This window comes from Lethenteron reissneri, unplaced genomic scaffold (assembly GCF_015708825.2).
Source record: "Lethenteron reissneri isolate LAM-NWPU_2019-01 unplaced genomic scaffold, ASM1570882v1 scaffold_1313, whole genome shotgun sequence".
In the NCBI taxonomy this organism is placed as follows: domain Eukaryota; kingdom Metazoa; phylum Chordata; class Hyperoartia; order Petromyzontiformes; family Petromyzontidae; genus Lethenteron; species Lethenteron reissneri.
Genome location: NW_026891018.1, coordinates 27,854 through 55,850, shown reverse-complemented (window position 1 = coordinate 55,850; position 27,997 = coordinate 27,854). Strand labels below are relative to the sequence as shown.

General features: G+C 57.6%; 1 protein-coding gene across 1 annotated transcript; it reads right to left on the bottom strand.

The window, feature by feature from the left end:
• Window positions 1-1,985: 1,985 nt before the first annotated feature.
• On the bottom strand, window positions 1,986-26,841 carry LOC133361970 (protocadherin Fat 1-like). Its single transcript, XM_061580943.1, is given in 19 exon segments — window positions 1,986-2,016; window positions 3,636-3,855; window positions 3,983-4,372; window positions 5,951-6,190; window positions 6,288-6,441; window positions 7,414-7,616; window positions 8,025-8,408; window positions 8,750-12,466; window positions 13,675-13,885; window positions 13,972-13,974; window positions 14,225-14,518; window positions 16,167-16,306; window positions 16,806-17,019; window positions 17,395-17,700; window positions 20,078-20,145; window positions 22,241-22,436; window positions 23,343-23,467; window positions 23,597-25,943; window positions 25,945-26,841. Coding segments are annotated over 19 exon segments (10,140 nt in total).
• Window positions 26,842-27,997: the final 1,156 nt, after the last annotated feature.

Sequence of the window (27,997 nt, the reverse complement as noted above, 5' to 3'; positions counted from 1 at the left end):
GTGGAGCGATCCGATCAACTCGTGTGCAGAAATGGGGGTGGACTTGCATTGCGAGAGCTTGCGGGCTGGTGATGACTTGGGGAGACCATCATCAGCCATAATCTGTCCTGCTGGATGAAGGAATCTGCACACCATTCCCATCAGCAGTGGATAGATTGTGGCTCATGATGGCAAGGGGGAGCCCTTCATCCAGCAGCGAATAGATGATGGTTGGTGGTGATGAGGATAACTGCAGCAGAATTATCCGACCGTTGCAGCTGTAGAAGTGGATACAAAGGTCAGGATCATTTATTTATTTTCACCTTGTTTCAAACGATATTGCACGTCGGATGGATGCCGTCATTTTGCGCGACCCCTTTTAATGCCGCCTCTCGTGACACTTTTCTGCCGCAGTGTGGCCTAGCCCGAAAAATGTGAAAGTTATTTTTATGGAAACATTGAACCCATGCCACGTCTCATACCTGTGATGAGCCTCGGTATTGCGATCATCCGAATTATCACGTCGGTGGGTGGATTGCCCCTTTTTCCTCTCATAAGCCACATGGCCCATTATTTCATGGGGTTGGCCGCTCGGATGATAGTCCATGTACTTCTATTCTGTGATTCTCGAAATACCTCTACTATCCTTAAATAGAGTTGCATTCACTTACAAATCATAGACTTTCACAGAGACCCATAGACTCGCATAAGGTCAGCTGCTCATATAGTCTCAGTCTTCTTTCTCCGTTCTATTCTTTGCCTCTTATCTACTCGCATTCACAATCTTCGGCATCACGTTCCACCACATTCTTCCATCTCACCCTCGGTCTCTCCTCCTCATGCCCTGCACTGCTGGCATTTCCATAGTCCTCCACGTTGCATCTTATTTGTCTCTTCTCAACACGTGCCCCATCCATCTAATTCTGACTTCTCATCGTCTCGCGAATATGTCACCCCTGCGGTTTTCACCGTTTTATTTTCTATTGCTCGTTAAATCAACACCGTTAAAGTAGGCGAAGAATTATCGACTTGCACAGCTCACGCTGGCTTTAATTGGGTCCACGCTTTCACACCCTCAGCACCCCTATTGTTTTATATTTAGAAAGTCAGGCGCATTACGAGCTGATCCGCTGATCCGCGCGTGATTGGTAAGCCTCAGCGTTGCCCCGGTTCGGGAATAAGTCTGTAAACATCCAACCGCGTTAATTTTAAACGGCTCACGCTCTCCGCCTGCACAGATGGCTCCTCCCGTGAATGTCGGTGGCTAACAAAGCCGTTTGGAATAAATGCGACGAATTAAATCGCCCTCTTAAAAAATAAAATGGCCTCTCTCGTCTTTCCCACCGTCAACTCTTCTTTTTATCCGCACCGCCAACTTCACCAATGCCCTGTTATGTGCATTGTGTATCCAGTTATCAGTACTTTATCTCACTTATGTGTGTATATGAGGAATTATCTGGAAGTTGTAACCAACTAATTCTGCTCATATTTGGGCCAGTCGACAGTCCATCATTCACCCTTTTGTACGGGCCAAGTCACTGATAAGGGATAATTTGGGGATAAGTACCTCCTGAAGTGGGTACATATATGTTCAACTATCTATACTCGAGTGCAGCGAGAGAGAGCAACCTGACAGTGGTGACAATTTACCCGATTTATTTTTCATTTGTTTGGCAGGCTAAGTAACTCGGCAGTGCTGAAAAATTCACCCTCTCTGAGCACCTGCACACGCCTTCAGAGGAGCAAAATGCTCCTCTGAAGGCGTTACTCCAACCGAGGTTGGAACCCTCGTGTTAACGCTTTATTGGCGGACTGTTATTATGTAGAGTATATAGAGCACCGCAAATACGTCATTTCAAACCACGTGGTTTCTTTTATTTGAACGCAACTTTGAACAGGGCGAGGGTCTAAGCAAACAAACAGGAGAGAGGGGCACCATCGGTCGACTCGCCACCCACATGCCGGCCGTGGCAAGGACGCTGTCCCTGCTGCCGTCGCCGCTCCACTCAACGGATGCCGAAACGGCGAAGGAGGTGGCTTCAACCGCACAACACAAACGCAGCAGAGAAACGGCTTCAACTCTACAAAAACACTACCACCCACCATGATCATCATCATCATCATGATGCGGCTGCTAGCTGCTGCCATTATACAGCAGCAGCAGCATCTGGCAGCATCTGGCATCCCACAGTAGCCCCACAGGCGGATGGGTTGCGAATTTAAATCCTGGTTGTACAAAACAAAAGCAGTGGTGCATTTTGACGGTCAGCAGGTAAAGTCCCCCACTGAGCTGCTGCTGCTACTACCTTCTGATGATGACCACGACGACGATAACTAAAGCAATTTAGCCAAATTATCCTCAGTTTAACACGTAGGCTTTCGCGACCAATGTTATTCATAATCAACGATTTTTGGGTTTAGATCGCGTTTATTTATAAATGTGTCGTAACCCTCCACCACCCGACACGGCCAATCAGTAAAAATGTGTCACGTTGACAAAGACAAATAGTTCACTGCTTTAGCCCACCGGTGTGTTGAAGCAACAACATTTACAATTTGAGTACGACGTTTCGCTGGTAATTGCAACCAGCATCATCGGGCAATTCGCCAGAATGGTGAGGCTCTCCTGTGTCTCCCGTTCTTATATAGAGCAGCAGCAGGGTGACGTCATCATTAACTCATTAACTCATCAGGTGCAAAGATTCAAGGGGGGAGTGATTGTAATTATATACTAGATTAGTAATCAGGCTATTGTTACGATGCGAGTTGTAGATTAGTAATCATTTGGAATGTGTTTTATTGTGATTATGCTACATTAGTAATCAGTTAGTGGTTGTTTCCCTTATAAGTAATTGTAATGTATCTTATTTAATAATACGCTTCCAGGCCGCACTAAGCTTATAGCTGTCTGAGCGATTAAAGTTAACAGGGACACTCAATTGATTTTGACAACGTGGAAGTGTTGTGTAAAACTAGTTACTACTGGCAAAGACTAATTAGAGAATCGATTGAAATTGAGAGAAACAGAAATAACTTTAATCGCTCAGACAGCTATAGGCTTAGTGCGGCCTGGAAGCGTATTATTAAATAAGATACATTACAATTACTTATAAGGGAAACAACCACTAACTGATTACTAATGTAGCATAATCACAATAAAACACATTCCAAATGATTACTAATCTACAACTCGCATCGTAACAATAGCCTGATTACTAATCTAGTATATAATTACAATCACTCCCCCCTTGAATCTTTGCACCTGATGAGTTAATGAGTTAATGATGACGTCACCCTGCTGCTGCTGTATATAAGAACGGGAGACACAGGAGAGCCTCACCATTCTGGCGAATTGCCCGATGATGCTGGTTGCAATTACCAGCGAAACGTCGTACTCAAATTGTAAATGTTGTTGCTTCAACACACCGGTGGGCTAAAGCAGTGAACTATTTGTCTTTGTCAACGTGACACATTTTTACTGATTGGCCATGTCGGGTGGTGGAGGGTTACGACACATTTATAAATAAACGCGATCTAAACCCAAATTATCCTGTTGAAATAGAACTTGCCGATGGTCTAGTGACAACGTGACTGCGTTGTTGCAGGTTAACGCTGCCACCGTGACGACGGCCTGGCGACAACGTAACCGCCATTGCCACGCGATACCAGGCAGGGCGTCTTCCCCCACGACAGCGCTTTACGAGCCCCGGTCGAACCGCGGAGCGCCGTCATCGACGTCAGTGACGTCCACGGTCACCACGGTGACGGCGCTGGGCGAGGCGGCGGTGTCGTCGCCGGCGGCGGCCGCCCACACCGTCAGGTAGTGGTGGCGGCGCTTCTCGTAGTCCAGGGCCTTCGCCACGACGCTTATCACGCCTGGGTACACGCACACCACGGCACACACAGCACACGTCTCTGCCTGAGTCTACGAGAGACACGGCGGACAGGGGACCTTCCACGACCCGAGGGGGCCGCTGTCTGTGCCCCGTGCTGCGTCTCTCACCGAGCTTCCGGTCGACGTCGAATGCCCTGAGCTCGTTGCCGCTGGCGATTCCGTAGCTCACCGCGCCCCCCCCGCTCAAGACGGCCTCCACGGCAATGACCGCGGTGCCCGGTGCCGCGTCCTCTGGCATGGCGGCGCGGTAGGCCAGCTGCCGGAATGCCGGGGCGGCGGCAACGCCACGGTCGTCGTCGTGGAGGGACACGGAAATCACGGCGGTGGTGGGGGGCGGCATCAGCGAGACTCCTCCACCGCTGCGGGCCTGCACCGTGAGGTTGTAGACGGCACGGCGCTCCAGCAGACGCTTGACGGTGATGATGCCCGAGCGGCCGTCGATGGCAAAGCGGTCGCCGGCAGAGTTCAGCAGAGAGTGAGTGACCCTGCGGTGGGGGCCTAAGAACACACACATCAAGCGCCAGTCTCCACTAAGTGGCAGTGATGTCACCACGGCACTTGTGCCAAGCAAGCTAGGTGCACGTTGAGGACACGTGAAGTGTCGAACTCCCGTCGGCAGGAGGTCACGGGGCAGACCCAGCTGGGTCTGTCTACAGGAAAGCCACCCACATAGATTCCTACTTGAAACCTGATTCCCACCACCACCCATCTCAAAAGAATTCTCTCATCAAAACGCTATACCACAGAGCTCATGGCATTTCTGACCAACACCATCTGGACAGTGAATTAAGACATGTGCATCGGGCCCTCAGGATGAAAGGATACTCTGACCGCACCATCCGCCAAGCTGTTTCTCCCACCATACAGAAACAGCCACATGAAACTCCGATCAAAACCATCACGTTGCCATACATAGCAGGCGTGACCAAAAAGATCTACAAAATTCTAAACAAACATAAGATCCAAGTCCGATTCAGTACAGTACATAAAATCCGTGATCTAATTCCATTTGTGAAAGATGTAATTCCGAGTTACAATACCCTGGAGTCTACAAACTGAGTTGCATTTGTGGTGATTGCTACATTGGAGAAACGAAACGTCATATCTCTGATCGTGTCCGCGAGCACAAGTCAGATCTGAAACACGGCAAAACTGATTCTTCCGCCGTTGCCGATCATTGCTACAACTCGGTGGGCTCTCATGAAATTGTCTTTTCCGAGACCAAGGTGCTCTGCAAACCTCCTGGCTACCATCAAGGGTTTTTACACGAAGCCATCCAAATATACAAACACAGACATAATTTCAACCGTGATGATGGGTACAAACTTAGTAATCATTGGAAATATGTTATTAACCATGTAAAAAATATTTAACTACACATATTTGGACCATCTTATTTGACAGGCACTATTCTTCAGTTACCATATAGTTTCTTCTTCTTTTTTCACGCACTGGTTTTCCTACTTTAAGTTTTACCACACATATTTGGCAAATCTAGAATTAATCCCAGCAATGTAGCAAAGTGCTGTTTCATCTACATAACAAAGGCTCAGTCCCATTCACAGCAGCCGCACCTTTACATCAGCCACACCTTAACAACTCTTAGAACCTCCCAGTTCAACCAGTCTACACAACAAAGACTCATTCCTGGCAGCGGTTTCAGCCGCACCACCTCTACATAACAAAAGGCTCAGTCCCATTTACACGCACCTTTACATCAGCCGCACCTTAACAACTCTTGGAACTTCCGAGTTCAACCAGTCTACACAACAAAGGCTCATTCCTAACAGCGTGCCTCAGCCGCACCGACCCTCGCAATAATAATATTCAGGGCCTACCTTGGCTCCTCCCACCCTCAAACCAGTATATATACAAGGACTGTTTTTTTACAATTTCTCTTACTTGATACAGCTGTCGTGCTGTGACGGTTCCACCTGAAGACGGAAGCTTGTGTTGCCTCCAAAAGATTTTTATTTTATTTTTTATTTTACTTTTATTAATTTTAATTTAAAAAAATTACCTACGTGACTTTACCAAAACAACCTAAGAATATGTACGTCGTCACCGTCGTCGTACCCAGGTCGGAGTCGACGGCGTGCATGCTCGTCACCACCATCCCCACGTTGGCGTTGCTCCAGTGCAGGGCGACGGCACGGGGTGACCCCACGGGGAAGCGCGGGGCCGAGTCGTCCAGGTCCCCCACCCTCACGAGGATCTCCGCCCGGCAGGAGAGGCCACCCCCGTCAGTGGCGATCACGCCGAGCGCGTGGGCCGGGGAGGCCTCGTGGTCCAGTGGCGCCAGCGTGAAGAGCTTCCCTACGCGGGGCCACGCCCACGAGAGGCGTTCACAGGAGGTGGACGTGGGTTCGATCCCAACCCCGACGACTATGAGAGTGAGTGTGATGAGTGTTACCGCTGACGGGGTCCAAGCGGAAGAGCGTCGCTCCGGCACCGTGCAGCGAGTATCTGACGGTTCCGTTAGAGCCGGAATCGGAGTCACGGGCTGAAACGCTCAGCAGGAAGACTTGCGGGGCGATGTCCTCCGGTACAGTGATGTTGTACCACAGCTGGGGTACAGCGGAATTTTTGTGAGCCCAAAGATGTAGGAGAGCCAGTAGTCGAGGCGACACTTTAACAATAACTATAGCACAGGGTCCCTAACACACCCGCTGCCTGGGGGAGGTATGGCCTCCGGGCTACCGTGGCCTATCGACTGCGACCACGTACACTCGCAGTCCCCTGGCTAGGGGCCCTAGGGGGAGGCTACTTTGACCCGCTGACCCAGCCAAGGTCCTTGGTACCGACCACTTGCCCTCACAGCCCTGGCCCTTACAACGACAGTGGGTCTGGGGGTTCCCAGGGTCCTACTCTAAGCCCAGTCTTCAGTCTTCAACTTGAGAACTGGGGAACCCATTCAGGGGTCCGGCTTTTAGTCACCTCCCAGGGTCTCTCCACCCCTGGCCACGCCTTCCTTCCAGAGTGTTCCAGGGGATCCTAGAATATTCCCGCAGCCCCCCTATTGGGGTCTGCGGAACCCCGGTGGCCCACAAACCACCCCCTACTGGCGTCTGTCCACTCGTGCAGGCAAGTATACTACTATATTTTGCCACTGGTAAAAGAGGTTTCATAGTGTAAATGCTTACCCCGAGCTCTCAATACTCTGATATTGCACTGTGTTTGAGTTGTACGCCTTCTGGTGTAATCTGGTCCAACACCAATGGGGACTAGGCTCTAAAGAAAGCCGTCTCGGGTGTGGACCAATCAACTTCAAGGACAGTGCATATCATTATCATCATCAGAGTTGCTTCTTTTTGTTTGCATTTTTGACTACTTGTGTTGTGGTTATTGCAAACATGATGCCTTGTATAAAGGTGTCAGTTTTGTACCAGTTTAAAAGGGTAAAAACCTACTACTATAAGTATACCGTGTGTTCATGGTGTTACAGTCGGGTGGTGGTAGTAGTGGTAGTATTAGTAGCAGTGGTAGGTGGTGCAGGATGAGTCTGTGGGTCTGTGCGGCGAGTCGACGGTTACGGGTACCTTGTCACACAAGGGGCGGTTGTCGTTGACATCCAGCACGGTGACGGCCACGACGACCGTCCTCGTGAAGGTGCCGTCAGCGGCCTTCACCAGCATATGGTAGCGCTCCTGCTTCTCCCGGTCAAGCGGCCGCTCCAGACGCAGCCGCCACTTGCCCCCGCTCTTATCGGGACCGAGGGAGAAGTGGCCCAGCGGGTCGCCGCCTGCGGCCAGCGTGGACGGCGTCGAGACGGAAAGCGCGCGACGACGAAAGTCGGTTTGACGCAGAGGCTTCCGCAACCAGCTGTAAATGTAGCGGTGGGATTTGAAGCTTTCGTGACTGCAAGGATTCATAGTCTTAGGTTTTTTTTTCGGTACAGTCACCATGTAGGTAAAACATTCAAATTAATCAAAGTAAAATAAAATAAAAATCACGACGTTTCGGAGGCAACACAAGCTTCCCTCTTCAGGTGGAACCGTCACAGCCACGACAGCGTGTATCAAGTAAATTATTTTACTTTGATTAATTTTAATGTTTTACCTACGTGACTTTACCGAAAAAAAACCTAAGAATATGTAGTGGTGGGTTCACTCCGGCACAACAGGTGTACTTACGCTACACTACAAACTACCTGTCAGGTGGTACGTAAGATTCCGGTTTTGCGGCGTGGCATCCGCGTCGTCCGCCTGGATGACGGCCAACGCCAGGCCAGGCACCGCATCCTCCGGCACGCGGACGTCGATCAACGGGGCCGAGAAGCGCGGAGGGTGGTCGTTGTCATCGTTCACGGTGACGATCACCTCGGCGACGGCCGGTGCACGCTCAGGGCGGGCCGGGTCGAAAGCCTCGACGAGGAGGTGGTGCCGGTCACGGGCCTCGCAGTCCAGCCGGCTCCGCGTGCTCACCCAGCCGCTGTCGGCATCCACCGTGAAGAGTGACTCCGCTCCTCCGGCGTCGCTCTCCAGCGGCTCGACCAAGTTGTACAGCGGCCGGGCACCGCCGTCTCGGTCCGTCGCTGAGGGACGGGTGAGGGGGGGGGGGAGGATGGGGCGGTAATGCCGGTGGGCTTTCGCGAGCGACCACCGGGCACGGAATGCCCAAGCGGTCTCCCCAGCGTCAGGCAGGGTCCCCCACCTGCCCTGCCGTTTCCACGCCTCGTCCCTGCGGCCACTTCCTCCCGCCGTGATATTTTCCCAATAAATTGGTTACCGAAGAGTGGCAGCCCTACCATTTGGAGCTACCTGTGTGACCCATGGACTACTCGCTCAGAAACCCATAGACACACCACACAGACACACCACACATATACCGCTTGTGTTGACCGAGTGAGCCCAGCGCCGCACACGGCTGCGTTACCTCTCACTTGCACGAGCAGCACCCCGCCCGGTAGGTTCTCCAACACGGCGGCCTCGTAGGTGCTCGACTCAAACGCAGGCATGTTGTCTTCCACGTTCTCCACGCGCACCGTCACCGGGACCTGCGCCGTGACGTCGGCTCCGCCCCGCCGCCACGTGGCCCTCACCTCGAAGCGGTGGCTCCCCGCGGCCTCGCGGTCCAGCGCCCTCGCCACCACGATCCGCCCATCGCCGGCGACCACCGCAAACGCGCCGCCGTCCGCCACCGCGCCGCCGCCGCCGGCCACCGCGGCGTACGCGGCGATCTCGTCGCCCGCCAGCGCGGCCGCCACCGCGCCGACCTCGCTCCCCACCGCCGCGTCCTCCGCGACCGTCAGCTCGTAGGCCGCCTCGGCGAAGGCCGGCGCTGCCGAGCCGGCGGGCAGCACGGAGACCGAGGCGGGGACGGCGGCGGAGCGCCCGCCGCCGTCCACCGCCACGATGAAGAACGACAGCCGTGAACCCTCCAGGCCGGCGAGGCCGCCGCCCTTGGTGAAGACGTGGCCCGTCAGGGGCTCCACCTCCAGGACGTCCTCGGAGGCGTCCGGGTCCTGCCCCTTCCGGAGCGAGTAGACGACCGCCGCGTTGATCCCCTCGTCGCGGTCCGTGGCGGTGACCCGCAGGACCAGAGTTCTCTTGGCGGCGCTCGACGCGACGCCGCCCGAGTACTCGGCGGCAATGAACCGGGGCACGTTGTCGTTTTCGTCCGTCACGACCACCTTGACCGTGACGAAGGCCGCCCTGCCTCCACCGTCCCAGGCCTTGACGCAGATGTCCACGGCCCTCTGCAAGGGGTCTTCCCTGTCGAGGGGCGCCCTCGCGAAGATCCGCCCGCTCTCGTCGATGGCGAAGTGGTCGCGGGCGAACCGGTTCGCGATGGAGTACGATACTTGCCCAAAAGCGCCCGCGTCGGCGTCCGTGGCCCGCACCGAGGCCACCGGAGTTCCTGCTTCGGAGTTTTCGGGGATCTTGGCCACGTACTGGGCCCGCCCGAAGGTGGGGTCGTGCCGGTTGGCGGGCCGCTCGTCAACCACTACCATGGCATCGGCGACGAATGCGCCATCTGTGGCGGAGACTCGGAGGTGGTAGCGAGCGGCCGGCTTCTTCTGAGGGCGGGCGGCGACGGAGACGACGCCCGTTTCGGCGTCGATTGCGAAGTTCGCGGGGTCGTCATCACCGGAGACGATGGCGTACCGCAGCCGGTAGGCGTCCGACACGTCAACATCAAACGCCCTCAGCGCGGCCACGAAGTTCCCGGGCCAAGCTAGACTGCCCACGGACACCTCGTACAACGGCCGCTCGAACAACGGGGCATTGTCGTTCTCGTTCTTGACGGCGACGATCACCATGACATCGGATGCAAGGGGAGGCTCGCCGCCGTCTGTCGCCCTCACCGAGAAACGACGAAGCCGGCTTCGCTCGTAATCCAGGAACGCCGTGGTCACGACCAGCCCGCTGTCGGGGTCTACGTAGAATCCCTCGCCGCCCTTCTCCCCGTCGTCCACGATCTCGTAGCGGAGCGCCCGGTCGGAGCCGGCGTCGACGTCGACAGCTCTCGCATGGACGACGGAGGTCCCCGGGGGCGCAGATTCAAACAGCGTGGCGGCGTAGGTTCCCTGCGCGAAGAACGGCCGGTTGTCGTTGACGTCTCCGACGATGACATCCAGGCTCGCGTCGGCGTGCGAGCCCGTCGCCAGGGAGGCGGCTCGCACCGTGAGGCGGTGGGCGGCCCGCGTCTCGTGGTCCAGCGGGCCGACGACGCTCACGACGCCCGTGACGAAGTCGACGGAGAACTGGTCGAAGGGGTCGCCGTTGACAATGGAGAAAACGAGAGGCAGGCCCTCCGGGGCCGTCGCGCGGACGTGAGCGATCGGCGCGGGCGGCCCGACGTCCTCGGGCACCCACGCGACGTAGGAGGGGCTCTCGAACGCCGGCGCGTCTGCAGCGAGCACCGTGACCGTGACGTCGACCGCGGACGACAGCCGAGGGGTCCCGCTGTCCGTCGCCACGACGGTCACGACGAAGTCCTTGCCCGACTCGTCCGGGGTGAAGCTCTTCGTCAGCGAGACGTCGCCGCCCGAAGGGCTGATGTGAAAGCGGCCGTTGTGGTCGTCCCTCAACGAGTACCTCACCCTGGCGTTCTCGCCGACGTCCCGGTCGAGGGCCGCGACGGTGAGCACGGCGCTCCACGGCGCCGCAGTCGCCACGACAACGGCGCGGTACGGCAGGCCGACGAACGCCGGGGCGTTGTCGTTCACATCTTCGACGTGCACCTCGACCGTCGTGTGAGCGACGTCCGGGCGCGCCCGGGAGTCGCCCCTCACCTCCACCAGCAGCTCGTAGCGGTCGCGCTCCTCACGGTCAAACGCGACGCCGGTCGTCTCCAGGACGCCCGCCCTCCGCCTCATCCGGAACGCGCCGCTCGGGCTGAGCAAGCGGAAAGCCAGCGGCTCGTCGAGGTCTCCCCCCGTCGCGACGACTGTGGCCACGACGTCGACCGCTGCGGCGTTCTCGAGCACGCGCGCAGAGTACTTTGGCGGAACCCGCAGCCTGCCGCCGACCACCCACACGGAGACCTTCACCCGCGCGGCGCTCAAAAACCTCCCGTCGGACACCTCGACCCCGAGCTCGTAGCCGGCGGCGAGGAGGGAGGAGTTCCTCACCGCGACATCCCCGGTGCGCTCGTCGACGGCGAATGCGCCTCCGACGTTTCCCGAGGCGACGCGGTAGGTCAGCGCGGCGCCGACGTCCGGGTCGTGGGCCTCCAGGGTCAGCAGGCGGACGCCGGCGCGGGTCGGCACGTGCAGCGCCGTCTCGTACGCGGCCATCGAGAACGCCGGGGGGCAGTCGTTGGCGTCCAGCACGGCGACGGTCACCTCGGCCGGCACCTCAGAGGACAGACTCGGGCTGCCGCCGTCCAACGCGGCCACCCGGAAGCGGAACTCGGCCGTCGTCTCGCGGTCGAGGGCGCCGGCGGTCCTGACGGCCCCCGTGTGCGGGTGAACGGAGAAGAACTTCCTGGCTTCGTGCTCCACGATCTGATAGGCGACCGTCGCACGCCCCTCGCCGTCGTCCGCATCGGCGGCCCGGACGACGAGCGGGGCGCCGTCGGGGTCCGTGACCGCGGTTCCCGCCGGCGCCTCCTCGCCGACGGCGCCGCGGTATCGCGGGCGCTCGAAGACGGGCGCGTTGTCGTTCTCGTCGAGCATGCCGATCGACACCGACACGTCCGCCGAGAGGCTCGCCGCGTCCGTGGCCCGCACCGTCAGCCGGTACGACGGCGTCCGCTCGCGGTCCAGCGGTCGCTTGGTGGCGATGACCCCGGACGTCGGGTGGATGTCGAAGGTGCCTTGGGAATCGCCCTCCAATATTTCAAAGGTGACCATCGACCAGCCGGAGGTGCCGACCGCGAGCACGACGCTCCCGGGCGCGGCCCCTTCGGCGATCTCCGCCGAGTAGCCAACTCCACCGGAGGCGAATTTGGGGCGGGTGCCGTACACGGCGGCGGCGGCGGCGACGACGACGACGCGGACCGTGGTATTGGTGAAGCGGCGCGGGCGCCCCTTGTCCCCCGCCCTCACCACCAGCTCGTAGGCCTCCACCGCAGAGCCATCCAGCTTCCTCGCCACGGAGATGACGCCCCGCGTGCGGTGGACGGTGAAAGATTTCCCCACGTTTCCTGTCAGGGGAATTCGGAGGAATCGGATGAGCGCCAGTTCACGTCATCGAGACCAACGTGAGATGTCGAGGACAAACGACGCAGGGGAAACCGCGGCGTCCGTCTGTGATGCCGCCGCCACCGCCGCGAAGCCACTCGGCGGGCGCCCCATCTACGACCTCACCACCACCAAGCGACGGGGCCGACCCCGCTTCCCCCTCACCGCCCCCCACATAAACACACCCTCACGCATTTCCCCCCCATAGAGCTCTGAGGGGAGGTCTCCTGGCCGGCAGGTTTTCACCCTAAAGCCCTCGTAGGGATAATCGTCACGGTTTCCTGCGGCCAGGGAATTGAGCGACCTCCCCCGATGCTGGTTTGCACCGCGGCGCTGTGACCCGGGTTGAGATTGCGTGGTCACGGCGGGGGCTTTCCAACCACCACGGTTGAAACGCACCCCCCACACACACGTATTGACAAACCCTAACAGTGAATCATAGTCGGCCGGTAATAAATCATTAATAACTATATTCTTAGGTTTTTTCGGTAAAGTCACGTAGGTAAAACATTAAAATTAATAAAAGTAAAATAAAATAAAAATCACGACTTTTCGGAGGCAACACAAGCTTCCGTCTTCAGGTGGAACCGTCACAGCCACGATTGCTGTATCAAGTAAATGAGAGATTGCAGGAGCTACCACTCCGTTTATATAATGGTTGGAGAGGGGGGGGGGGGAAGGACCCCACCTGAAGACGGAAGCTTGTGTTGCCTCCGAAACGTCGTGATTTTTATTTTAGTTTACTTTTATTAATTTTAATGTTTTACTTACGTGACTTTACCGAAAAAACCTAAGAATATGAATCCTTGCAGTCACGAAAGCTTCAAATCTAGAATTCATTAATAACTATTCAAAACCTCGTGTGGTTTCGACGAGAGTGTGAACGCGCACAGTGCTGTGTGTACGTACGCTCACTGCGTGTGAGTGTTTGTGAACTGTCCAGAACGTTTGGGTCATATGCTTTTTGTCAATCTGGAGATTTCCAGATAGTCGCTAACCTTGCCCCCAAGTCTGTTGTTTAATGTTTATTTTTCATGACCTCCAGATGCTTGGCGTGGCTTGTGACGGGTAGCAGGTTGAGTGTTGGTTCTATCTGGAAATGTGCCCCCCGGTGCAGAATCTCCCCCCTGTGGGCGGGCGGGCGGGTGGGAGTGGCGGCAGCGGCGGTCACCATGTCTGATGCTGTAGCTGACGTCGGCGTTGGGGCCTTCGTCGCGGTCCAGCGCCACGACGCGCACCACGGCGGAGCCCACGGCCGCCGACTCCGCCACGAGGGCCTCGTAGGGGCCGCCGGCGAAGACGGGCGCGTGGTCGTTGGAATCGTCGACGCTCACCGTCACCGTGGCGTACGCTCGCCTCACGGGGACCCTGCCGTTCTGCACCTGCGGGTGAGAGAGAGACGGCGGGGCGGAGCGTTCGCCCCCAGACGGGAGGCTCTCGCGGCAGACAACGTCCGCAGTAGAGCGACCTGCTGGTGGCAACGTGACCGGCGCCTCGGTGTCATCCGACCGTGCCACCTCTGCCTGACACGGCCGATCGGCAAGGTTTGGCGTTGCCGAAACAAAACGCGGCGATTTGGTTACGCGGCTTGCTTACATTACTACGCAGCAAACTATCCAGCGCGCTATGGTCCCCACGCAAGAAAGTGGTCGCGGCGTCGTCGTCATCATCACCGTCGATCAGCACAGTCACGTGCACACCCGGCGCGGCGCCTCCCTCACCATGACGGTGAGCACGTGGCTCCGCTTTGCCTCTCGGTCCAGCCTCTCGGCGGCGGTGACCTCGCCGGTGACGTGGTCTACGCGGAACCGACGAAGGCTCTCCACCGCGTCACCGCCGCCCAAGCCGACGAGGAAGAAGGAGAGGCGGGCGGTGACGTCGGCGTCAGTCGCCTCCAGCCGCAGGATCGGGGCGGTGCTGGCAGACGCCTCCTCCTCCTCCGTGGCGGTCGCCTCGTAGAGGTCACGGGAGAAGCGGGGCCGGTGGTCATTCACGTCCTGCACCGTCACCACCACCTAGCGGAGGTGCGCGTGGTGGTGGTGAGTCAAGTGGCGATGCGGGTGGTGGTGGTGGTGGGGGTGAGCCAAGTGGCGATGCGGGTGGTGGTGGTGGTGGTGGTGAGCTAAGTGGCGATGCGGGTGGTGGTGGTGGTGGTGAGTCAAGTGGCGATGCGGGTGGTGGTGGTGGTGAGTCAAGTGGCGATGCGGGTGGTGGTGGTGGTGGTGAGCTAAGTGGCGATGCGGGTGGTGGTGGTGGTGGTGAGTCAAGTGGCGATGCGGGTGGTGGTGGTGGTGGTGAGTCAAGTGGCGATGCGGGTGGTGGTGGTGGTGAGCCAAGTGGCGATGCAGGTGGTGGTGGTGGTGGTGAGCCAAGTGGCGATGCGGGTGGTGATGATGGTGGTGGTGAGTCAAGTGGCGATGCGGGTGGTGGTGGTAGTGGGGGTGAGCCAAGTGGCGATGCGGGTGGTGGTGGTGGTGGTGAGCTAAGTGGCGATGCGGGTGGTGGTGGTGGTGAGTCAAGTGGCGATGCGGGTGGTGGTGGTGGTGAGTCAAGTGGCGATGCGGGTGGTGGTGGTGGTGGTGGTGAGCTAAGTGGCGATGCGGGTGGTGGTGGTGGTGAGCTAAGTGGCGATGCGGGTGGTGGTGGTGGTGGTGGTGAGTCAAGTGGCGATGCGGGTGGTGGTGGTGGTGGTGGTGAGCTAAGTGGCGATGCGGGTGGTGGTGGTGGTGAGTCAAGTGGCGATGCGGGTGGTGGTGGTGGTGGTGGTGAGCCAAGTGGCGATGCGGGTGGTGGTGGTGGTGGTGAGCTAAGTGGCGATGCGGGTGGTGGTGGTGGTGGTGGTGAGTCAAGTGGCGATGCGGGTGGTGGTGGTGGTGGTGGTGAGTCAAGTGGCGATGCGGGTGGTGGTGGTGGTGGTGGTGAGCCAAGTGGCGATGCGGGTGGTGGTGGTGGTGGTGGTGGTGAGCTAAGTGGCGATGCGGGTGGTGGTGGTGGTGGTGGTGAGTCAAGTGGCGATGCGGGTGGTGGTGGTGGTGGTGGTGAGCCAAGTGGCGATGCGGGTGGTGGTGGTGGTGAGCTAAGTGGCGATGCGGGTGGTGGTGGTGGTGGTGAGTCAAGTGGCGATGCGGGTGGTGGTGGTGGTGGTGGTGGTGAGCCAAGTGGCGATGCGGGTGGTGGTGGTGGTGGTGAGCCAAGTGGCGATGCAGGTGGTGGTGGTGGTGGTGGTGAGCCAAGTGGCGATGTGGGTGGTGGTGGTGGTGGTGAGCCAAGTGGCAATGCGGGTGGTGGTGGTGGTGGTGGTGGTGAGCCAAGTGGCAATGCGGGTGGTGGTGGTGGGGGTGGTGGTGGTGGTGAGCCAAGTGGCGATGCGGGGTGGTGGTGGTGGTGGTGAGCCAAGTGGCAATGCGGGTGGTGGTGGTGGGGGTGGTGGTGGGGGTGAGCCAAGTGGCGATGCAGGTGGTGGTGGGGGTGAGCCAAGTGGCGATGCAGGTGGTGGTGGTGGTGAGCTAAGTGGCAATGCGGGTGGTGGTGGTGGTGAGGAATTGGCGAGAGGTGATCATGCCCCCGGCACGTCTCACGCAGCTACCGCGGCAACCCTCGTGAGGTCACGTCGCCTTGACGGTCTCCACAGACAGACGCACAGACACGCGCGCGCCCACCCACCAGGGTGGTTGAAGCGTTGGTCCCGTCAGTGAGCGCGACGGTCAGCTGGTAGGAGGAGAACCGCTCGGCGTCCAGCGGCTTGGCCACCTCCACCACGCCGCCGTGCTCCGTCACGTGGAACCTGCGCTCCACGTCGCCGCCTGCCAACACGCGGCGCCCCTAGCGTCGTCATCGTCATCATCGTCATCACCATTAACACACCGTCACGATGTCACCGTTAACCCATCATCATCGTCGTCACCATTAACACACCATCACGATGTCACCTTCTTGGTTCTTTCGGTAAGGTCACGTAGAAGGGAAATAATAAAATAATAAAAATTTTACATAATAAAATGATGCCACCGTTAACCCATCATCACGATTCTAGATTTGAAGCGTTCGTGACTGCAAGGATTCATTGATACAGCGGTCGTGCTGTGACGGTTCCTAATGAAGACGGAAGCTTGTGTTGCCTCCGAAACGCCGTGATTTTTATTTTACTTTTATTTTACTTTTATTAATTTAATTTTTTCACCTACGTCACTTTACCAAAAAAACCTAAGAACGCACCGTCACGATGTCACCGTTAACCCATCGTCACGATGTCACCATTAAACACGTCATGTAGGGGTTGATTGTGCAGTGGCGCCGCGTGACCTGTGATGCTGAACCAGAGGAGTGTCCCCGTGGTCTGCGTGGACAGGGCGATCACCACGGACCCCACGGCGGCCGTCTCCACCACGGTGACCGCGTGCCGGCTCCGGGCAAAAGTCGCGGGCTTCTTCGGCGGCCGGGGATTGGAGATCCACTCCACTTGGATGGTGGCTGTCGACGACAAGGTTGGCGGTTCTCCCCGGTCCCTGGCTTGGACCTGCGGGGTGGACAACGGCGAGATCGGTGAGTTACGTTTCACGGTGGGGGGCCCTCGTGTCGAGGTCATAGCTGCTCCGCCCTCCGTTGTTGTTGTTGGAGGGCGACTGCCTCCAACTGCCCAGTAGCAGCGTCTTTCACGAGCCTCCTCCACAGAGGCCGATCTTGACATCGCTGGTACCGGTCGTCAGCAAGTCCACTCAGCTCCACGTCCTCCTGTACCACGTCACTCCGTCTCTTCTCTAGCCCCCTCGATCCGGCCGAACAAAAGCTGATTAGGCATGCGGTGTCGTGTCTGAGAGGGAGGAGGGCGCGTGTCTGAGGGGGAGGAACAGGAGGAGGGATGGGGAGGAGTGTGAGGGAGTGTGCTCAGCACCAAGATGGAGTGGAATGTCCCCGCACGGTGAGAGTTGATCTTGCTGTAGACGACTCCGTGCTCATCGGAGTAGTAATCGTTGTGCCACCCGCGGACGGTGTACGACACCGCGCCGTTGCCGTCCCGGTCGGCGTCGGCAGCGTAGACGCGTGCGATGGCCACCGCCTTGGGCTCCGTTGCCACCACGGCGTAGACGCGCGTCAGGTTGCGGTGGAAGCGTGGGGCGTTGTCGTTCTCGTCGGAGACGCTCAGCGTCACCGCCACCCTCGCTTCACGCGGGGGCGTGCCGCCGTCCATGATGGACACCTGGCGCCGGTGGGCGGGACACACAAGCACAACAACAACAACCGCCATTCGGCCACTAAGTGGCTGTGACGTCACCACGATGCTCGTGCCAGGCCAAGTGCACGTTGAGGCCACGTGAAGTGTCGAACGCCCGCCGGCACGAGGTCACGAGGCAGACCCAGCAGGTGCCACGGGTCGACTGACTGAGACGACTGGCTGATGCACAACCTGTGCCGCCTACTGTTCCCACTTGCTGTGTTTAGCCACCCGGCGCTCCGCTCGTTGTTGTGAGCGTCGCTCCTCCGCCCTCCGTTGTTGTTGGAGGGCGACTGCCTCCAACTGCCCAGTAGCGTCCTTCACGAGCCTCCTCCACAGAGGCCGATCTTGACTCCGCTGGTACCAGTCACCGGCAAGTCCACTCAGCTCCACATCCTCCTGTACCAAATCACTCCATCTCCAGTCTAGACCGTGCCTGTTTAGCCCCCTCGATCCGGCCAAACAAAAGCTGATTAGGCATGCGGTGGCTGGGCATGCGGGCTACATGACCCAGCAAACGCAGCCTTGCCTGCCAGATGAGCTCACTTTGTGCAGATCTTTCAATGATTTGTGAGCTCCTCACAATCTACCCTAATTAAACCCAGGATGGATCATAGGAAGGTCAGCCTAAATGTTTCTAACCGGCAAAGATGTTCAATTAGGGGAGGGGGTCCACATTTCACAAGCGTAGAGAAGGGTGGGAATGACTGGCCAAGAAGACCTGAAGCTTCGTGCAGAGCGACAGACCAGGTAGCTTCCACACAGCATTATGCAACCGATGAAAAGATAATGCCGCTCCACTGATTCGGAACGAGACCTCTACTGTCAAACTGAAGCCAGTCATGAGCACACTGCCAGGGTATGGGAAACTCTCCACTCTCTCCACAACTGCCCCATCACCGATTGGGAGTTGTGGGGGTGGAATGTCCAATGGTACAAAAAACCTAGACAGGTGCTTAGTTTTGGTGGGGCTGATGGTAAGGCCCCACCTCTTAGTGACACACTCCAGTCTCAGCAGTAGCGCCTCCAAGTCCTCCTCTGAGTGAGCAGCAATCACCAGATCATCGGCATACATAACGTGGTTGAGGAATAGGGAGCCATCCCTTGATCGCCCCTGGGCATCGATCAGCCTCCCATTGTATCTGTACCAGATGGAAATTCCCCCGTTACAGCTATTGAAGGTCTTCTTGGTTCTTTTGGTAAAGTCACGTAGAAGGGAAGTAACAAAATAATAAAAAATAATAAAAATAAAACATAATAAAATTATTCTCACGACGTTTCGGCCACAACGCAAGCAGCCGTCCTCAGGTGAAAACCAGGTCCGTCGAGGCGACAGAGTCTGAATGAAACAGCACACGAGCTTGGAGCATATATATAAGCTGGGCGCATTGACAAAGGAATTTGCATATCAAGAGGAATTTAGCATATTTATGGCAAATGCAGGAATGTGATTAGTACTGCATATGCATGTGCATTATGCAGGATTAACAGCATCAAAGGGAGCTGCAGTTGCTGCTGCTGCTGCAGTTGCTGCTGCTGCTGCAGTTGCTGCTGCTGCTGCAGTTTCTGCTGCTGCTGCAGTTGCTGCTGCTGCTGCTGCAGTTGCTGCAGCTATTGAAGGCTTCACGAACTACGTGGTTGAAATAGACGTTACACGATGTAGCCAGAAGACATCCCTGTCGCACCCCAATGTGTACAGGCAACGGCTCTGACTTCCGGCCACGTAGTTTTACCCGGGCCTGATCACCATCATGAAGGGTCAGGGACTCCCACCACTACCACCACCACAACTACCACCCCCACCACAACTACCACCCCCACCACCACCACCACCACCACAACTACCACCCCCACCACAACTACCACCCCCACCACCACCACCACCACCCCCACCATCACCACCACCACAACTACCACCACCACCACCACAACTACCACCCCCACCACCACCACAACTACCACCCCCACCACCACCACCACAACTACCACCCCCACCACCACCACCACAACTACCACCCCCACCACCACCACCACAACTACCACCCCCACCACCACCACCACCACCACAACTACCACCACCACCACAACTACCACCCCCACCACCCCACCACCCCACCACCACCACTACCACAACTACCACCACCACCACCACCACAACTCCCACCCCCACCACCACCCCCACCACCACCACCACCACCCCCACCACCACCACCCCCACCACCACCACCCCCACCACCACCACCCCCACCACCACCACCAGCCCCACTACCCCCACTACCACAACTACCACCCTCACCACCACCACCACCACCACAACTCCCACCACCCCCACCACCACCACCACCCTCACTGTGACCCTCACCTCCAGCTCGTGCTCCGCCTGCTTCTCTCTGTCCAGCCGCCTGCTGCTGCTGCTGGTGCGGATGACGCCTGCAACGAGTCGTCCGTTCACCGGAGGTCAACCACAACCATCCCACGCCGCCCGGCACACGCACGCGGTGGGGCGGGGGTCAACGTGGAGACGGGGCGGCGGGCGGGGGGGGGTAGCTTGTCAGTTGACAACTTAAAGACGACAAATATCTACCCCGTGATGTCAGCCTCTGTTGGGTCGCATCGTGTCAAGTGGAAATGCGTCGATAGTGAATGTCGCTGGATTTGCTCACCAACACACACGCCGGTTAGTGCTGCACTAGCGTAATAAACGATAATTGGTTTTTTACCCTTCTATCTGGCAACAAAACTGACACCTTTTTACAAGGAGTCATGTTTGTATAGACCGCAATACCTGCAGTCATAATGCAACAAAAAACATAACTCTGATAATGTATGCACTGTCCTTGAAGTTGATTGGTCCTCACCCGAGACAGCTTTCTTTAGGAACCAATTATCATATTTTTACTGGCAAATGAGGTTCCCATAGTGTAATAAATGACTTTGACGACGACGAACGTTGACTGGCGTCTTTATTTATTTCCGTGTCGGCTGGACAGCTCCCCGCCCCTTCGTGTAATAACCGTTCATTCTTCGCTGCACGGCGAATGTTCACGTTGTTCCACGTACGCCGGCGTTGCGAAGGTCCCGCTCCAAGATTTCCCGATGGTTCCCCCGCGAGCACCCTTGAGCTCCCCCCCTCAACTTTGGCCCAGACAATCCCACTTCACTTGACTGGCTTGTGGCTGATGCAGCGGAGCCTATCGAGCCAGCCGGTTGGAAACCGCCGGTCTACTCTCTTATTGCACCCGTAACGAATTGGCACGTTCTGTAGTGTATGCAAATTTCGATTTAAAGCTTTCGTGACTGCAGGGATTCATCTTCTTGGTTCTTTCGGTAAAGTCACAGCTGCTTGCGTTGTGGCCGAAACGTCGTGAGAATTATTTTATTATGTTTTATTTTTATTATTTTATTACTTCCATTCTACGTGACTTTACCGAAAGAACCAAGAAGATGTATGCAAATTCTTTTGTGAAGGCGCCCTTCCCCCCTCCATCCCAGCTTAAATAGTCGCTCCAAGTCTGGGGTGTGTCATTTAGACTCTGTCTACTCGACAGACCTGCTCTCCACCTGAGGACGGCCGCTTGCGTTGTGGCCGAAACGTCGTGAAAATAATTTTATTATGTTTTATTTTTATTATTTTTTATTATTTTATTATTTCCATTCTACATGACTTTACCGAAAGAACCAAGAAGATGAATCCCTGCAGCCACGAAAGAAGCTTTAAATCGAAATGCAACGTTCTGTAGTGTATAGTAGTAGTAGTGCCGTGCATCATAGTGTAGCCGGAGGGCTCGGGGTTCAGTGTTCAGCTTTAACCAGCGAAGCAAGAAGAGCGGCTAGATAGGCCCTGGGACTCCCCTGGATCGCTGTCCTTCTCAGGAGCGACCAGGGCAAGCCAGCGGCGTGGCCCCCAGAGCCCAGAGCCAATGCTCTTATAAGAGCCGGTCTGGGGACTCAGGGTGCCGTGATCCCAGCTTAACCAGAGCTGGATCAGCTAGCCTCCCCTAGCTCCGTAGTGGAGGACCTGGGAGTAGGCTGGCCGGGATAGAGATCGTGTGATCTCCCTGTTAGACGGGTGAAGGGGCCGGTCTGGTGACTCAGGGTGCCGTAATCCCAGCTTAACCAGAGCTGGGTCAGCTAGCCTCCCCTAGCCCTGTAGTGGAGGACCTAGGAGTAGGCTAGCTGTGACGTAGAGTGTGTGAATCTCCCTGTTAGACGGGTGAAGGGGCCGGTCTGGTGACTCAGGGTGCCGTAATCCCAGCTTAACCAGGGCTGGGTTAGTAAGCCTCCCCTAGCCCGGTAGTGGAGGACCTGGGAGTAGGCTAGCTGTGACGTAGATTGTGTGATCTCCCTGTTAGACGGATGAAGGGGCCGATACCCCTTCGAGTGTCGTACATCTCGGCCTGTAATCTACACTGTGGTTAATAAATAAGTGTGCCTCCAACTACGTCGTCCAAGTCTCCTGGAACCTACTACAACCGTGTAGTGTACACTCTACACGACATTCTCCGCCCCCCCCCCCCCCCCCCACCTGTTGTGCGGTTTATGGTGAAGAATCCCTGTGGGTCTCCGCTGACGATGTTGAACGCGAGGCCCCTGCTGCGGGCACCCACATTGTCCAGGTCCCAGGCGTCCACTTGCACCACCCGGACGCCCCCATCGGAGTTCTCCGCCACGGAGGCCTGGTACCACGGACGCGACGCCTGCGGGGGGTTGTCGTTCACGTCCTGGGGGGGGGGGGAGGTGTAGTGTATATAGACCTTTCGATTTAAAGCTTCTTTCGTGACTGCAGGGATTCATCTTCTTGGTTCTTTCGGTAAAGTCATGTAGAAGGGAAGTAATTAAAGAATAAACATAAAACATAATAAAGTAATTATCAGATAATAATAAAATAATAAAAATAAGCATAATAAAATGATTCTCAGATAATTATTTTATTATGTTTTATTTCTATTATTTTATTATTATCTGAGAATTATTTTATTATGTTTTATTTTTATTATTTCCCTTAATTCTCAGATAATTATTTTATTATGTTTTATTTATTTTATTTTATTATTATCTGAGAATTATTTTAGTATGTTTAATTTTTAATATTTTATTATTTCCCTTCTACGTGACTTTACCGAAAGAACCAAGAAGATATATAGGCCTTTTTCCAGAAATGTATATTAAGAATTATTCTTCGATTTAAAGCTTTCGTGACTGCAGGGATTCATCTTCTTGGTTCTTTTGGTAAAGTCACGTAGAAGGGAAGTAATAAAATGATAAAAATTAAACATAATAAAATAATTCTCACGGTGAGATTTGAATTTGGAGACCTAACATAAACACACTAAGACAATCGGTAAATATTGAAGTGAGAATAATTGTATTTTCCCCATTGATAATATAACTCGAGACAATGAGGCTGAGCCTAATTATCATAACTGCACACATTAGCATAAGCACATGCATTTTCCCAATGCAATTACACTTCGTAATTAGCATAAATTACGTGTATAATTGCATAAATATTTTCGGATACTTATAGATTTTTTTTTTCCATTTAATATTATTTCGTATCAATTTTTCAAGACCTGACACATACAACAGGGGGCAGAACGACGCAACGTACGTGCGAGTTTCCGTACCTGCACCTCCACGTAGACGTGCAGCGTGGAGAAGCGAGGGACGACTCCGCGGTCCGTAGCGCGAACCGCCAGCCAGTAGCCGCTCACAGCCTCGCGATCCAGCGGCTGCGCCGTGACGATCATCCCTGTCGGCGCGGAACGACACGCACGGCACGAGATGGGCGCCGGCGCGAGCCGTCAGCCGGCGTCGCGAGCCGTGAGGATGTTGATGACGGGGCGGGGGAAGAGTAGTGGTGGTAGTAGGTGTGGTTTACCATTCTCAGGATGAATGCTGAAGACGCCCAGGCTGGAGTCGTCAATGAGGGAGTACCGCACCTCCCCGTCCAGCCCCTCGTCCTCGTCCGTGGCCGTGACGGCGATGACGACGGCCCCCACGGGGGCATCCTCCCGCGTGGCGGCGGCCATCGCGAACTCCGCGAACCGCGGGGCGTGGCCGTTCTCGTCCACGTCCGCCACCTCCACCGTCGCCCGGCAGGCGGCCGAGGGCGGCGGCCCCGCCGGGTCGCCGTCGCGCGCGGCCACCTTCAGCTCGTAGCGGCGGCGCCTCTCGAAGTCGAGCGGCCGCGCCACGCGCAGGGCCCCGCTCGTCTCGTGCACCCAGAACGCGTCGCCCCCGTCGCCCCCCTCGCCCGGCGGCAGCGAGTAGCGCACCTCCCCGGCCGGCCCCAGGTCGGGATCGCGAGCGTCCAGCCAGCCGAGGACGGCCCCCACGGGGACGTCCTCGGGCACGCGGAGACGGAGGGGGCCCGGCGGGCAAGCAGGCGCGTGGTCGTCGACGTCCCCCACCGTCACGGTCACCGCGGCGACAGAAGAGAGGCGGCTCTTGGGCGCCAGGTCCGACGCCTCCACCAGCAGCGCGTGGCCGGCCTGCCGCTCGCGGTCCAGCGGCGCCGCCACCAGCAGGGCGCCCGTCTTGGCGTCGACGCGGAAGAGGTCGGTGCCGGACAGCAGGCGGTAGCGCACTGCGCCCGCGGCGCCCTCGTCGCGGTCGGCGGCCTCCAGCCGGAGCACCTCGTGGCCTGGCCGCGCGCTCTCCGGCACCCGGGCCGCGTAGACGCTCCGCGAGAACTCCGGCGGGTTGTCGTTGACGTCCAAGACGGTGACGCGGAGGGTGGCGCTGGCCGAGCGCCGCGGCGTGCCCAGGTCGCGGACGACGACGTTCCCGAGGTAGGACGCGGCGGCCTCGCGGTCCAGCGGGAGCAGGACCCTCACGACGCCCGTCTCCGCGTCGACGGCGAAGCCGCTCGCCCCGTCGTGGTCCATCAGTGTGTACAGCAGCGTACCCTCGAAGCCGTCGTCGGGATCCGTGGCCTCCATTCGGGCGACCTCAGCCCCGACGGGCAGGTCCTCGCGGACTTCGACGGTGACTGCCGGGGCGGCGAACGCCGGCGCGTGCCGATTGACGGCGCTTGCGGCGACGGGGCGGTTTCTCCGTTGGTTTGCCCGGTGGATCCTCTCGGCAATCTTGCGGGCGATCCCTGTCTCGGCGCATCGCCACGACGGCGCACGTCCGGGAGCGGCGTCCACGACCGAGACGTTCAGGTACGCCGTCTCCGCCAAGAGCTCCCCGTCGGTGGCTGTGAGGCCCAGACGGAAGGCCCCCGCCGGCCCGACGGCGACGTCGGCGAGGGAGCGTGCCAGCGTCACGACGCCGAGGGCGCCGTTCATCGAGAAGAAGCCGCCCTCGTTCCCGGTCGCGATGCCGTAGAACGTTGGCCGGAGCTCGTCGGCATCGATGGCCGACGCGGTGAAAATCTTCTGGCCTGGCCGGAGGTTCCGGGGGATCTCACCGACGCAGTCCACAGACTCGAAGACGGGCGCGTTGTCGTTCACGTTGGCGACGTGGACCGTCACGGTCACCTCGGCCTCCCGGCGGAACGGAGTCCCCCAGTCCGAGGCTCGCACGCGCAGCCAGTAGACCCCCGCCGTCTCCTCGTGGTCCAGCGGCCCCGTCGTCACGACGATGCCCGTGCGGGGGTCAACGGCGAAGGGGCCGGGCTCGGTGTCCGCTAGGCCGTACGTCACGCGGCCGTTGTCGCCCTCGTCCTCGTCAGCGGCGTGCACGATGATTACGAAGGCGCCCGCCGGGACGTCTTCGCTCAAAGAGGCGGAGTAGTTGTGCCGCTCGAACGCCGGGGCGTGGTCGTTGTAGTCCACGACGTCAATCGCGACCCTGGCGACGCGCGAGCCGGCGTCGGTCCCGACGTCGAACTCGAAACGGCGTCTGTCGACCGCCGTCAGGTGCTTACGGACGGAGACGACCCCGGTGGCGGGGTTCACGGCGAAGAAGTCGCCGTCGGCGCCGCCTCGGACGACGTATCGGCAGCTCCGCGCGCCGCAAGAGGCTCTGACCGCGAGCACGACGGCGCGGGGCGGAGACCGCCGCTCGACGGCGCCCGCGTAGACGCGCCGCTCGAACGCGCCGGCGGCGCCGCCCCCCCGGACCGTAACCGTGACGGGCTGCGAGTACCTGGGCGGCCTCCCCCCGTCGCGAGCCTGCACGGTGAGGTTCACCCCAAAGGGGAAGTCCGTCCAGTCCAGCCGTCCCGAGAGCCTCACCGCGTAGGCCGAGGCAGGGCCGGCGCCGTCCGTCGGGGCGACAGGAGAACGCCTGGAGGGGATTGCCGGCGACGATCTCCACCGCGCGGATCTCCCCCTCGGGGCCGGCGTCGTGGTCCTCCGCCGCCAGCTCTGCGTACGCGGCGGCGGCGTGGTTGGCGATCGATGCCCGCGGCTCGCGGCTCGCGACGACCGCGACACGCGGGGCGTGGGCGTTGGCCCGGCTCACGTTCACCGCGACGCGTGCCGAGCTGTTCAGCCCACCGCTGTCGACGGCCAGCACCGTCAGCTCGTGCAGTGCCACGTCGCCGGGCTCCACCAGGCTCCTGGCGATCATCACCGCGCCGCTCGTCGGGTGCACGGCGACCACGTCCGAGCGCTGCGCCAGCGAGTAACGGAAGCGCCTGTTGGGGCCTTCGTCGGCGTCCGTGGCGGCGACGCGGAGGACGACGGTGCCCGCCGGGGCGTCGTCGGCAATGCTCGCGGCGTACGACGCCGCCGAAAACAGCGGTCTCTGGTCGTTGCGGTCCATCACCTGGACGAAGACGGTGGCAAACGCCGAAGCGTGGCCGTTCTTGGTAAAGGCCTTCACCCGCAGCGTGTAGGCGCCGCGCCGCTCGCGGTCCAACGGCACGTTCCCGGCGCGGATGCGCAGGAAGCGAAAGTCGCCCACGACAAGTCCCTCCGCCTTAAACGCGGCCGCCTCGTCCCCGGACACGATGGCGTACCGGGCCCCGGAGGCCGAGCGGTGGACGTAGATCCCCATCTTGTCATGGCTCTCCACGCACGTGCCGGGCGCCGAGTTCTCATAGATGGAGGCGTTGTAGGATAGGCTGGTGAAGCGCAAGGGAGGCTTCGGCCGGACCCGTCGCCCGGCGAGGCATCTGCTGCACGGTGGCAGCAGCAGCAGGAGCAGCAGCGGGAGGAGCACCGAGACCATCGTGTCGGGCGTCAGGCTCCGCGCCCGAGAGCCTGACGACTACACGGAGCCACGGTCGGAGAGGTGGGCGCCGCCAAAGTCCGAGTTCATTCGGCGCTCCCAATGGGGTGTCGGTCCTCCTCCTCTAACGTGTCAGATCAAGACCAAATACAAACAAAGGCAAGGCTCATTCCTAACAGCGTGCTTTCAGCCGCACCGAACCTCACAACAATAATATTCAGGGCCTACCTTGGCTCCTCCCACCCTCAACCAGTATATATACAAATACTGTTTTCTTCACCGCATCAAAGGGACGATGGACGGGGCCATGTACCGTCAAATCTTGGGTGAGAACCTCCTTCCCTCAGCCAGGGCATTGAAAATGGGTCGTGGATGGGTATTCCAGCATGACAATGACCAAAAAAACACGGCCAAGGCAACAAAGGAGTGGCTCAAGAAGAAGCACATTAAGGTCCTGGAGTGGCCTAGCCAGTCTCCAGATCTTAATCCCATAAAAAATCTGTGGAGGGAGCTGAAGGTTCGAGTTGCCAAACGTCAGCCTCGAAACCTTAATGACTTGGAGAAGATCTACAAAGAGGAGTGGGACAAAATCCCTCCTGAGATGTGTGCAAACCTGGTGGCCAACTACAAGAAACGTCTGACCTCTGTGATTGCCAACAAGGGTTTTGCCACCAAGTACTACACTGTAAAAACCGAGACTGGGGTTAATTAATGTTTAGTAAATATATAAGAGTAGCCTATACATAAAAATAAAGACTATATGCAGTTTGTAATCACATTGAACTGAATTCAACACATTTCTATTATTTATTAATTGTATTTTACTCAGTTTTGTTCGAATAACATCAGCCATCAATAACTGAGTAGAATTTTATTGTATTTTATACTAATCGGGAGGTTTTTGAATTTAATAACGTTACACTTCCGCCCCAACTCAAGGCGTTTTTTCACGCCACGTGCATGTCAACCATCTTCTTCCACAGACACGTTTCAGGGACCGCCGTTCTCCCAAAGGTAAGACATGTTTAATTATTTTAACGAACAATTTTTTAACAAACTTGTGGTAGCAGTTGAACATTGTTTTACGTTACTGCAAGTTACCAGCATGCCAATTTAACTGGCTGTAACGTATATCAGAATTAATTAGCACAACTCT